Here is a 13,659-nt window from a genome sequence, read left to right as displayed (position 1 = left end):
CCCCTCCGCCGAGCAGCAGCGCACAGCGTCCTGCCCGGTTTTAAGCCCGGTCGGTCAGAGGAGGGGCCCGGGCTCCGGGAGCGCCTCGGGAGCCCACCCTGGCTCTCCGTCCTCGGGGCGTCCCTGATGCCGTTGCCGGCTCTTCCCGCTGCGCCCGCCGGGCGGCCAGGCGGGGAGGCGAGCGGCGCCGGGAAGCTCCCCCCTGCCCCGCGGCAGCCCCCGCGCCGCGCAGCACCGCCGCCCGGCCCGGCCCGGGGGAGGATCGCGTCGCCAGGCCGGCCGTGCGGAGCGAGCCGGGCCCGGCTGCCGAGGGAAGGCCGGGAGCAGAGCGGGAGGCAGGCGCATGGCGCAGGCGCCTGGCCCCAGGGGGGAGCCGGCTCCGGGGTGAAGGGAGGGGCGGCCCGAGTCGAGCGGAGCGGAGCGGCGGGCACAAAGCCGCGGCCCCTCCCCGTGCCTCGGCCCGGCCCGGCCGGGGGCGGCTCCCGCCAGCGCTGCCCGTTGCTGGCCGGCGGCGTGAGGTAAGTAAGGGGCGGGTGAGACGCGGGAGTCGGGCGGCTGCGGGGATCGCGGCCCGGCGGGCCCCCGGTGGCGGGGGACGAGCGGGTGCGCGCCCGCCGGCGCCGGGCGGAGGGGGGGCCGCGGCGGCCGTCGGTAAGCCGCCTTCCCGAAGACGCGCCGTGGGAGCGGGAGCGGGCGGGCCGGGGGAGGTGAGGGCCGCGGAGCAGGCCGGGGCCGTGGCGGTGCCGGGCGCGGGCTGGCCCCGGCGGCTGCTGGTGCCGCGGGGCGCTGGGAAGCATCGCGTTCTGCCCCGCCGGGACGCAGGTGAGGAGCCGGGCTGCAGCCGGTGCTCTCTTCCTCACCCCCTTCCCCCCCCCCCCCGGGCTGCCTCCTTCCTCCTGCGGCGGCAGCGGCCAAGGGAAGGCCGGGTCGGGGCCCGTCCCCCCCGCGGCGGTTCCCGGGGGACGTGCTCCAGGTTCCGCGCAGCCCGGGCTGGTGGTCCGCCGCTCGGCGCCAGGCCTCTGCGCGGGGGGCTCGGGGCCGCTGCCTGCCTGCCTGGCGGGGGACTCCCCTGCCTGCCTTTGCCTGCCTGGCTGGGGACCCTCGTTGCCCGCTTCTAGCTGTGCCGTCCGGCCAGCCTCCCTCCTGCTGCTCTTCCCTTCTGTGTAACTAGGTCATACAGCCTTGGAAGGAGAAGCTTCGCGCGTGTTCGCAGCGCGGTGCTAACCCAGCTTAGGGCCTGTGGGCAGTACAGCAGTGCACACGGTAAAGGGTAGTTTAGCCAGGCTTAACGGAGAGTTCTCAGTCTGGACATCTGCATCCCTTTTCTGACGGGAGTAGGGGTTCCAGGGGCCCAAAAGATGGGGATACAACGTATGTCTGGCCAGTTCCTCTTCTTCAATATTTTCTTGTAAATATTACGGTAAAAGTTTATTTTAAATCACACAGGTCTGATTTGATGTATGTGGAAAAGCAGAAGGTGTGCTTTCCTCTGTTAGCTTGATTCCTCTTGTCTTCTCATCCTTCCAAGCTACTTGGCTCTCATTTGTTTTATTTGCTTATTTCCTGAAGCATAACTCTTAAGCCCTTTTAAGTAAGGAACATTTTTATGTGCCTTTCCCAGCACAGCTCTGTTGATGATGATTGAGCAAAACATGATTTCCACCTGGGTATTTCTGTGCGGGCAAAAGCCCCTGGGGGTAAACAGGACAGTGCTTGCAGGAGTGCCCTTTCTCCATTAGAACATAGCTTGTGGGGAACAGCTGAGGGACTTGTCAAGTGACTCGAGTTAATTGCATTTGCAGAAGTGCATGTTTGCCTAGGTGTAGGCTATAAGGCTGATGAGGCAGTGCTTAGAAGGGCAGGTACTTGGAGCTAGCTGTAGACTCTACCGCAACTCTGACTTCAATTCAGCTACATCTGTGCTGACTCTGTGAGTAATTCTGTGTTTTGCTGGGATAAAATACGCTAATTGCTGTGGAACCAAGCTCTTACCTTTCCTCAGGCCAGATCTATGTTAAGTTTTGTTAGTTTTAGATCTATTTAGCTCTAAAAATATTTAACTGTTAATAGCTTACTTGGGACCTGAATATTTACCTAAATGAGCAGGAAGACTATGGTACAGAGAGTTGTCTGTTAATCAGAGAGCTACGTGAGAAAATTGTGCTGTGGTTCTGAAGATGTTTATATGGAACAGTCCCCTGAGTTTTACCATATGTAATCCTACGATGTATTTAACTTCATTGAGAGGATTTATATTCAATCCACTGCCTCGTTCTTTGTGTTAATTAAAAACATAAACTAAGTAATTAATACCAAGAATATCAGCAATATTGACTCTTCTGAAAATAATGGTTGAACAGCCATGTGGAATGAGATTCCTATATGTGTCTAGGAATGGACTCACCAAATGGGTTCTGAGGCTGACTTTTTTTTCTTCAAGGGATTTCTGTAGGTTTCAGTCTGTTTATATTTGGTAAACTTGTAAATTGATTTTTTTGTTTGTTTGTTTTTGCCCCTCACCAGGTTTGGAATCAGAGAGTACTGTTGTAAACGGGCTTCCAGGGTAAGGTATCCCTGGTAGGCCAGTCTGTCAAGACTGGTTTGTGCAGTAGCTGAAATGTAGGTTTCCTCTCTGGTTAAGACTTTAAAAGGACAGCTAGCGTAAATATTAGTCTGTGCTGAGAAATTGATCCTGTTAAGCTTCAGGATTTCAAGGTTGCTTGAAAAACTTCTGGTGGCTTGGGAGACTTTTGTGCTGAATAGGGTACAAACCCAGGAACGCATAATCTCTGCTATTCACACCACAGGTGGCCCAACTGTGGGGTTGTTTGGTGGGGTTGTATTTTTTTGTTTGTTTTGGGGGTTTTTTTTGGGGGGGGTGTTTTTTTTTTTTTTCCAGAAGTTCAAATTCTCTTGCGTCAGGGCAATGCTACGTGAGTGCTATGAGGCTGTGCTGGCCAGGGGTTTGCTGGCAGCCTGTGCTCCTGGCGTGGCTGGATAAGGTGTGTCGGGGGGCTCTTGTGGCTGACTTTGGTGGATTGCTCTATCACCCTGATATACTCCCAGCCAACCTGGTGTCCCTTGCTCCAGCTCTGAGGCCCTGGGAGGTGTGGTCGTGGTCTTTGTGTGAAACTCTGCTCCAGTGTCCCCCTCCCTAGCTCACTGAAACATACAGTGTGTGATCAGCTGTGTGAGTGGTTTGGTGTGTGGCTAACAGGACCAGGAAAGTTGGCTCTTGTTGCTCTCAAGTATGTCTAATGTAGAAGATGACTCTAGCTCTTTTACTTAAGGCTCAGGGCATTTTTGATTGTTTCTAAAGATAGATCAAACATAGTAGTTACTAAGGCACCGAATCAATAGTATGGTGACTGAATTTTTCACAAGGGAGCTACTGCTTTTAAAAAAGAAAAACAAAAAAAGGCAGAACAGTACTGTCAATATAGCAGTTGAAGAGCTTCTGTTATCTACTAGAATAATGTAGCTGTCACATTGTAGTGATAAGTAATGTAAATCATCACCCATCAGCAGGAAGGAACTGATAAGAGTACTATATGAAGTAGATGTGGTCTTGGTCATTCTCTTAGCAAACATTATGAAACTGCAGACACAGCTTATTAGCCCTGTAGGATCACTGAGGGGCTCTGGATCAGGAGCTGAAAGGGGCTTAACAGCAAAATCATGGTCTTACCTTCCAGACATAGTGACTCCAAGCACAGAGTGGAGCAACATACGGAAAACTGGTTCTGTGGTCATGTGTATTGCAGGCTCCATGGTTGTGCAGGACTTGCCTGTGGCTCTAAATACTTGGCATACCATACGGATCTTGAAAATAAGAGGTTTACGTACCTCTAATCTGTAATTGGAGATTTATCGAGATGTGTCTTAAAAAACCTCTAAAATTCCTTACTTAAGAGTTGCTTGGGGAAAATGCTAAGCAGAGTCAAGTGTTGCCCGTTAAACTGTTTTGTTCAAGTCGCTTATCATTCAATTAGTAGTGTGTATCAGGAGAGGGGATGGAAGTGTAACTAAATACTTGGCACCTTGTGTTATTTTGTCATTGTGTAACAAAACACAGAGGTGATGTAGTAGGAATTGGATGGATATGGGGCTCTAATTTCCAATACATGTCTTAGTTTAGAACACTGAGAATAAATTATTCCTGACACAAAATGCTACAGAAGACACTTAATGCAATACAGTTATCCTATATCTTCTTATGGAGCACATTAGTGAGAGCTGGAAGGGTTGTCATGTCCCCTTCTTAGCATTTGTGGTGCTTATGACCTAGAGTGGGACTGCTTATGGTCATTAGTTTTATCTGATGTTCTATCACCTGCAGTTACCCAATGCTAAGGCACGCTGGTTCAGCCTACCATACTTGTTCAGGAGTCAGAGTATTTGCGGGTTGAGCAGGACAAGGAGAAGGGGCTGGCAGGGATGTGGAATTTTCTTTCTCTTGGCTGCTGTGAGCCGCAACACGGTTTGTTTGTGGAAGGGTGGCTGCTACTGCTTCGCATTCTTGGCTGTAGAATCTGAAGTGCTTATGTGGTCTGATCCTGCTTTTGGTCTGGGCCCTCCCTGTGTGATACTTACCTGGCAGGGGAGACATTCTGTTCTATAACCCAGCCTGTTTTAATTTGGCTTAGAGGGCCTCTTGTAGATAGACCAAGACAAACACGTACAGTCTTTCCTCTGCCTTCTTGTTCCGCAATGCTGCCGCAGAAATGAGAGGTGATGAAGGACCTACCAGGCATCACGGTGAGTCCCAGCCCACGGCTGCCTCCACACTGGACCTCCTGCCCTGAAAAGCACCTGCTCTCCCAGCTGATGATGTGGTTGGCAAGATGGAGACAAAGGTTCGTGCAGTGTGGAAGCACAAGTCCTTTCCTCATCCAGGCACTGCACTGCACTGCTTGACCCAGTCACGGCAGCCCTTGTGAAAAGCGCGTGTAAAACACATGCTGCCGCTCTGCGAGCAGGGGGTGCGTGTGGAGCTGCCCTGTGAGAGTACAGTAACGGAGGCGTTCATGCAGCACAGGCCGTTTTGTGAGATGTCACCCTGTGGCCTGCAGCGCTTTGTCAGAGAGGGTAAGGGTCGACTCGCTAAGCAGCAAATGTTGTCCTGATGAGTGTGCTCCTCCAGCCTGCCCAGCAGAGTGGCAGTGGGCCTGCACCTGTGGGGCCAGCTGGCAGTGGTGGAGGTGAGGGCCTCCCCCTCTGTGGCAGTGGCCTGTGTCCCCAGTGGTCCCTGTGGTGTGGGCAGGCTTGGCGGGCCCCAGGCTGTCCCCGTTGCTCCAGCAGCTCTGGCCCAGGCTCCCCTTTGATGACCTTCTTGTGGAAGCAGGGCTGGTCTGCCTTTCATGTTTGTAGGGTGTCATGGCTGAGAAGAGCTCCTGGGTGGGAGCTGGGTGAGGAGGAGGAGGTTGGTGAAGGGGCTGGTGGCTGAGGGAGGAGCTGTGTGGCTCAGCAGTGGGTGGGGGGGTTACTCCAAAACCCGCACCTGGTGCCCGAGGAGGCAGAGGAAGCAGAGCAGGAGCCTCAGCGCAGAAGTGTTAGTAACTGCCTTTTTTTCAGGCAAGTGTTGTTGCCTAAAGTTTTCAGGCAAAACAAAAAGCAGAGTAATGTAGCATAGCATTCCCCAGATCTCTAATGCTTGGAAAGTCCGTTGTTTGTGAGGATCATTCCTCAGTCGAAGGAGGGCAGGCCTAGTTCTCCTCTCTTGACAGTAAGTTTTATACTTGCTCTGTTAACTTCAAGAGGTGCTCCTGAATTTATGCTATTAGTTGTGAATGCTGAATCGGGCCCAAGAGCTTGGTTTTATCCTTGTAACTTTTTGTTGCCTTTTATAGTTTTTATGAGCCTATGTATGTAAAGCCCATGCTAAACTCTTTTAAATAAAAATGCAAATTTTGCAGGGTGGCTAAAGTCATACTTCTGTCTGTTTTGGTTTTTTTCTCACGTATCATTTATTGAAAGTTTGCAGGAAGATTTAAATGTGTTCTCTAGGAAAAGTGACTAAAATTGATTGCCTTGTAATTGCAAGACTGATCCTATATCCATTTGTTGCATGCTTAGGAGAAGTTGGGGAATATTTTTTTGTCTGCTATTCACTCTAAGTTAGTTTGATTTGCAATTATTTGAAAATGGTCATCTATCTACTGCAATGCTTTGAAAAGCAGCTGGCTGATAAAGCAGGTGTGAATTTTCGGTGGTTTTGTTTTTCTGCCTTGAGATCAGCAGAGAAATTACACATAGAGGAAAAGAATTTGTGGAGCTGCAGTCACATTCTCTTGGTAGGTTCATTCTGTTCTTTTTGGAAATGCTGTTCTAAAGAATTAGCTCTGTCAAGAATTACTGAGCATTAATGGTATACTGTTCTCTTTGAAGCTGGTAGGGATTCTGCCATCAGTGTGAATATGGGAAAGGAGTATGAAATCTTGCCATGATAGAGGGAAAGCAGCAAAAGGAAGCTGCTGGAGTCCTACTAGTCCTTTGGCAGGAATAACAGTATCTTGTGATATGTAATTATCATACATGATTTGGAATTAGCGAACCCATTTGTGTTGGGTGTTGCATGAAAAGACTGTTAATGGTGCTGGACCATGGAGGATTCTGGTCTGTGAAGATGATGTATAACAAGAGGGTAGGATGAGACAAAGGAAGTGCATTTTTCCTCCCAATCTTGGAACAGGGTTTCCAAGATAGCCTTGTAAATGAAAGTTCTTGGCAGATGTCTTACCTGTGACTTGTCTCTGAAGAGTAACAGCCCTGCGTTGCACATAAGCAGGTGTTGTCTTCCTGAGTTCTGAAAAGTCTGGAAGCACTGAATCATATTGTATGGTATTTAAAAACTAAGGGACAAATCCTTAGCTGCAAATTACTGTTGCTTCATTATAACTAGTGGAGCACTGCAAATTGACTCTGGTGAGGGGTGCTAACAATCATCTCTCCCAATCTCATATATACAGGCTTAGAGGCAGAAACAACTTTATTCTGATGGGCTTTCCTCAAAAAAAAAAAAAAAAAAAAAAAGCTATTCTTGCTCCTCACTCCACCAGCTCCAGAATGTGAATGTCATCTGGCCAAATGCCCAGGACTAAACACAGGGCTCTAAAGACAGTCTCACAAGTGGCTTGTAAAGGAAAAGAAAAACCAAAAACTTTCTGGACTTTTAAATGGTTCTCTTACTTTTTTTGCATCCAAAATGATGTCTTTGGCTTCTACTTTATATTTGCTGAATACAAATCTGTGCTTTCCAGTAATTAACTCCAGGGCTTTTTGACCCCAACTTTGTTGAAACATACTTCCAACATGAAAATAACCCGAAGTCTTACTGGTTTTCTTTTCATGCATGATGTGTATTACATATGCTGACATTCTGTTTCTTAACTTGCCTGCAGATCCATAGCCTTGTCGTCATCTTAATCCTTTGCTTAATAGTTTCTCTTAATGGGTGATACTTTTTGAGCATATGCCAAAACCTGTATTTAAATACATTTGAGAATGAATGTGTGGAAGCAATGGAAGTATTTTCTTGGCTGACTTGACTGTGTTCCTCACTGAGCTTACTGGTTCAGATGAAGACTCAGAGCTGTGGAGCATGTGAGGATGGCAGAAGGCAAGTTTGAATGAGTGATCAGAGCAGCCCATTGAGTCAGTGCATGGAGAAATGTTATTTACCTTAGAAGAGTACCCTCTGTTATCTTCCTGCCCGGCACATGCCTGGTCAGGTGCTTAAGGCAAAAGCCAAATGTTCTGTCATGGGGTGGGTTTCTCCTGTGTGCAGCAATGGACAGAATTGCCAGCTGTTGTTTTCCAGCTCAACCTGTGCCCTTGGGCCAATGTGGCAAGGTGCTGCCTTTTACTTAAGCTGCATGCTGATTCTCTAAGTGAGCCTTGTGATAACTTTAACTTAGGAATTAAATAAGACCCAGACTGAGGTCTTGGTATGTCTGCTGCCAGTTTTGGATCTGCTTGCATGGGAAACTGCTCACCACTTTTTGCGAAGAAGTTAAATTTTTAAACTGAATTCAACTTTTTTCTTTTTTTTTTTTTTTAAAATACAACCATAAAACAAACCCATAACCTTTACAAAAATAAGCATGCATCCTTTTGCCAGCTGGGGCCTTGGCATGCTTTATGACGCATAACTTGCGGAGACTGTAATTTCTTAGGAAAACAGTTAGATATTGGCAACTATGAGATGCCAACACTCAGTAAATTCTTGTAATAAGCTATTTTAGCTACAGCTGGGGATTTAAAAAATAATAATTTCTTCACAGTATTCATGGTAGTTAATACAAGATGAGAAATCATAATTTGAACACTTTGGCTTCCTTCTCCCAAGCTATGCGAGGTTCTTGCAGTGTGTTTGCTAAGGGCCACACCTGTTGGTTTGCCTGTCCGGGAACCTGCAGGGTACTGTGGATTATTTAAATTATGTATGCCCATGTGCCACAGTATAACCCCAACTTTGTACATAAGCTTTCCTAGCATCTATCTAGAGACAGCTGTTTAAAATGGTAGTTGTTCTGGAAGTTGGCAAGAGTTCAGTTTTGGGAGTTGTGAGTAGAAAATGTGAATTTTCAGTCCTGTGACTTTTACTGCTAGTAGTTTGAACTTGATTGATTTAAATAGTAGCTGCAATAAAACTCATATCCTGAAGTGTTTCTCTGAACATTTGTTAGACCTGGGAGTTGCTGCTGAAGTCTTCATAAACTGCTTTTAAATAATTGAAATTTTAGAAAATTATCTTTGAGCCATGAGTGAACTTTTCCAGTAGTTAAGTGTGTTGGACTTGTAAAACTGTTTAGTTAAGTCAGTTATGAATGTAGGTCAAGAGTCTACTAGCCCCTTTCCCATGTCCCAGAAAGGTGCCATCCCTGCCTGCCCTGCCATGTGAGAAATAGACTGTGGCTCTACTTTAAAGTGGGGTAGAATCCAGGAACTTATAATGCAATAAAAACAATGAACAAAAGTTATTGCATAGCAGCAATGTTAGAGTCTTACCAACTTGTCATGAGAAATTATGCAGAAAGCTTCAGTTCTGACTTGTATCAGTGGTCTTCATTTTATATAGTATATAATTCTTTGCAAACTGTGTTGCTTGGAATTTTTGGCTTACTTGGTCAGAGAAAAAAAATGAAGACTCACCATCAAGTGAGCAGCTAGCTTTCCTTTGGTTAATTCAAATTTTCTATTTAGTGGTTCTGTAAAAATTCTTAATTCATGTTCGTTGCACTGATAAATGGACAGCTCATCCGTTTTGGCAGGAATTCCTTACCAAGATATTCTCAGCATTTGTTTTGCAGTATGTCCCTTTAAAATATTTAACTTTATTGCAAATTTTTTTCCAGAAGGTATGATCTGCCAAGATAAATATTTGGTTTGTTGTAGTGCAGATTAATTTTTTGATGGCTATGTGAAAAACGTTATTTCACCCCTTTGTATTTCGTGAATGACTGGACATATGTTAGCTATCACTTGCGGTGTATTTCCTATATTGTTAACAGCAGCTCTGGAAGCCAGAGAAGTGTTTTAGCTCTATCTTGCATGTGTTGTTCCTTGCTAAAGATAGTATACTAGCATGTGCACACCCTTTTGGCAGACATACCGGGCATTTTCCTTTACTGCTGGTAGTCTTCTATTTGCCATGCCATAGTCTAGACTTGAGAACTATTGCATTTACTACTCCACAGTCAGCTGGAGGCTTTTTTTTTTTTCTTCATTTAGTATCACGGCCCAAGAGCTATGTCTAAATTCAACCTTTTATTTAAGGTTTATTTCAGGCCAAGGAATATGTACAATTTCACTGATGCTCTGTGTGTTGCTTTTGTAATGTTCTGTGTTTTGCTTAGCATTTAAAGTTGTTTTACGTGCTTTAAGAACAGACAGTAGGTGATAGTTGTCTTTCAATAGTTACTAATAATGTTCTAATAATGCCTAGAACATTATTAGTTCTAATGTTGACAATCTAATGATAATGTTCCTGGCAGGCTTTTGGTTACACCACTGGAGTACAGAATGTAGAACTAAGGAAAAGCCTTAGGATAGTAGTACGTTTAACTGAGGACTGCTGGACGGAGACACTAACTTGGAAGTAGTGAATTGAAGAAATTAGTCTTAATATCAACACATTGTTTCATACCACCTTTTCCTTCACAAAGGCATATGTTTATCAGTGTAGTTAAAACTCCTGCTAGGAGGCAATGAATCAGTTGTGATGGGAAGACTCTTTGGGTTTTTATTTTGGGCCTTCCATTTCCCATGTGAGTGGACATCGTGTTCCCTGGACAGTTCTGTCAGTCAGGATGTTTCCTTTTCAGGCAGGGATGCATTTGTAACACTGATTACACGTGTTTCCTCGATGTCGAGGCAGAGTGTGCCCTTTGGGCCCAACAGAATAGGAAGATAGCCTCTATTTCGCTTGAGGAAATCTTCATTTGGAATATTTTACTGGTGCATTAAAAGGACAATGAATTTAAGAAAGATAGATCATAGGTTCAGCTCATGTCAGTAAGCTTTCCATTCAGCAAGGTGTTTGTACTTTATATATGTATAATTTCAGCTATGGATGGTCCATCAGTTTTTCTCTGTTCGTGCTTTTCCTAATTGATGCACTTCGTTAAAGGAGCGCTAATGCAGCATAGGCCAACGGATTGCGTTTAACTTTTGAAACTATGGTAAAGGTCCTGACAAAAATAAAACACTAAGTCTAGCAACTTACAGGTTGTATACACTATCCCTGACATCTGTAAAGCCCTATTTAGTCTGAATGTGCAATCTCCACAAAGATAGCTCACGTGAAGTTTTGACAAAGTTCGTTATGTATGACGCCATAGGGTGACTCTTTCAGCATGTCATGGGATCCCTTGCTTTTATTCATCCCCTGTCTGGTGGCTAGTGTAGAAAACTGGTTGTCAGTTGAAAGCTTTTTGTCTCAAGCTTGCCAGCTTTTAACTGAAGGCAGTATGGTTGTTTGCCTTGGCCACTTAAACCCATTTCTAGGCTAGCACCTTTTCCCTGCCTTTCAAACAGTCATTAACCCCAGCAAGGCCTTAGCCCTTCCTCTTTCAGATCCAGTTCAGCAAAGTACCTGCACTGGAGTCAGTGCTGCTCTAGTGTGTTGAGTCCTTGGGTCTGTGTTGTGAGTGTGTAGGCTAATTCCAAATTGCACATAAGATGATCATCATTTAAATGCCGGACCTCCCAAGGCTACACATAAATGTCTTGGGTTGTTGGAAAGTGGCTAAGTTATCATTTCCAGGGGCAGTCTCTTAAGTTCCAGCCTTGGTGGTCATGAAATGGCAAATTAAACTGTTACTATTCCAGGCCTGAACATGACACGGTGGTGTTGGTGTAATTTGAATGTAGGTGTGAAATGTGCGAGTGCAAGGCTAGGTATGTTTCTGTGTGAATTTATGCATTTGAGGAGATTGGAGAGAGATGCTTTTTTTTGTGGTGAGCTGCTAAGAAGCATGGTAGCTGTTTGAAGGTGCTCGTGTGCTTGGAATGCATTTCTGATCAAGAGATTAATGAGTAGAACTTGTTGAATGTTCACTGAACATGCAAGCTTCAAACAAGTAGCTATTGCTGCTGAATTCTGCAGTGCTGGTAGCACAGGGTCGTCTGTGTTTGGTGCTATACAAAGCAGCAATGGTAGAAAGCTTAGACTAACATGTCACTGGCAAGATGGGCAAAGCGTGGAAGGAGAAATGGAATTGCGGAGTGAAAAGTGATTTTAAAGGTGGATTACAATCTGGGTCTCTTTCCACTATGCATTGCCGGTCGAACAATAGATTCCCTGGATGACGAGAGGGACCACTGCAGTTATATTCTGCAGAATATAACTTTTATCTGAAGGGGAGAAGGGGAAAAAAATTGGTTCTAGCCCTTCAGGCTAAGAATAAATGTGGGAAACATGAACTGAATGCAGTCAGACTGGCAGCTGACCGCAGCTGCTTCTATAACACTTTGGGCTGTAAAGGCAAGTGAAAGAGCTTTGCACCTGCTTGAACCCTGTAGTGGCATTAGGAAGCCCAACTGGTTGTAACAGCCCCTCTGGGCTGTTGAAGGAGGGGATGGGAAGGGTAGACCTGCAGTCCCTCTAGGCTTACGCTTTCCTGGTTGTCAAGGGGTACTTGGCATCAAATGCCAGCTTGAGGGGCATGGGGTGTTGGCCTCAGCAGGGTCTTTCTGGACAGCTCCTGTTGTCCTGTGTGCGGGCCTTGGGGGAGATAATGGAGTATGCTTGATTTCTGTCTTCAGGAGGAGGCTGATACCAGCTCCTTGCTGAGCGTTGTTCACGTTCACCTTCTCCAGCAGGGGTTGGCGTAGGACTTTGCAAGTAGGAGGAGACACAGGACAGTGATCCTGTCCATGGACTGTGAAAGAAAGATGTTTATTTCCTCCTTGATTTGCCTTTTGGTGTGATGGCTTTGGAAGGAAGGCAGAATGGGAATGAAATAATGAGTTTTAGGGGTGGATTGAGTTCCCCTAGCTCAGTCACAGCAGGTCAAGTTACTCCCTAGAGAGATTTGTGACTCCCCAGAGACATGGGTTTGTGTTTGTGCAGGGGATACATCATAGCTGAGATACAGAAGAATAGAGAGAAATGAATTTGTTGGTGTTTATTTTAAGAGTAGTTGATAGACTTTGAAGGTTTTTTCCATGTTGCTGAATTTATACAAAGAAGCTGTATAAAAATAACTGGCACCAGATGTAGAACCAATAAAATAATGCCGTGTTAAGTCTTGAAACTGTGGTGTGTAACCCCAAGAACTATTTTCATGCATTGGCAGTTTTCTCTTTATTATCTGCAGAAAGTGAATGATGGAATTTGTTAGCTGTTAAGCAATTTAATTTTTCATTTGTAAAAGGACCAAGTAAACCTGTATCCCAGTACGCTTAGTCCCAGCTCCCCACATGCAATGATTGCCAATGTTTGTTGCTAGCAGTCATGGGAATCTTCTGGTACCAGTGTGTCAGCAAGAATTAAATCTAGAAAATATCTTGTCATCTGACTGCTGCCTCACTTTCTGCATTTTATCGCTGTATTGGTTTTGTGTGGCAAGGTTTTGGTAGCGGGTGGGGTTACAGGGGTGGCTTCTGTAAGAAGCTGCTGGAAGCTTCCCCTGTGTTCAACAGAGCCCATACCAGCCGGCTCTAAGACAGACCCGCCGCCGGCCAAGGCCGAGCCAATCAGCGATAGTGGTAACGCCTCTGTGATAACATATTTAAGAAGGAAAAAAGTTGGGACGGCGGTATTCGGCAGCCGGAGAGAGGAGTGAGAACATGTAAGAGAAACAACCCTGCGGACACCAAGGTCAGTGAAGAAGGAGGGGGAGGAGATGCTCCAGGCGCCGGAGCAGAGATTCCCCTGCAGCCCGTGGTGAAGACCATGGTGAGGCAGGCTGTCCCCCTGCAGTCCATGGAGGTCCACGGTGGAGCAGATATCCACCTGCAGCCCGTGGAGGACCCCACGCCGGAGCAGGTGGGTTCCCGAAGGAGGCTGTGACCCCGTGGGAACCCCGCGCTGGAGCAGGCTCCTGGCAGGACCTGCGGATCTGTGGAGAGAGGAGCCCACGGAGCAGGTTTTCTGGCAGGACTTGTGACCCCGTGGGGGGCTCACGCTGGAGCAGTCTGTGCCTGAAGGACTGC

General features: G+C 46.6%; 1 protein-coding gene across 5 annotated transcripts in view; it reads left to right on the top strand.

Annotated features, from left to right (window-relative positions):
* The first annotated feature begins 250 nt into the window (after positions 1 to 250).
* The window catches only part of RIN2 (Ras and Rab interactor 2), an 83,320-nt gene continuing 69,911 nt past the window's right edge, over positions 251 to 13,659 (top strand). For 2 of the 5 annotated variants that reach the window (XM_052783850.1, XM_052783847.1), the window contains exon 1: positions 527 to 651. Coding sequence is in view for 1 of the 5 variants with exons in the window: in XM_052783844.1 (XP_052639804.1) it covers positions 4,845 to 4,856 (12 nt within the window). In the remaining 4 variants the exon portion in view is untranslated. The other 3 variants (XM_052783848.1, XM_052783845.1, XM_052783844.1) reach the window with 3 other exon arrangements.

The sequence above is a fragment of the Harpia harpyja genome, chromosome 4 (assembly GCF_026419915.1).
Source record: "Harpia harpyja isolate bHarHar1 chromosome 4, bHarHar1 primary haplotype, whole genome shotgun sequence".
Taxonomy (NCBI): Eukaryota; Metazoa; Chordata; class Aves; order Accipitriformes; family Accipitridae; genus Harpia; species Harpia harpyja.
The sequence above is the reverse complement of the archived record's forward strand: the minus strand, read 5'-3'. Positions and strand labels throughout refer to the sequence as shown.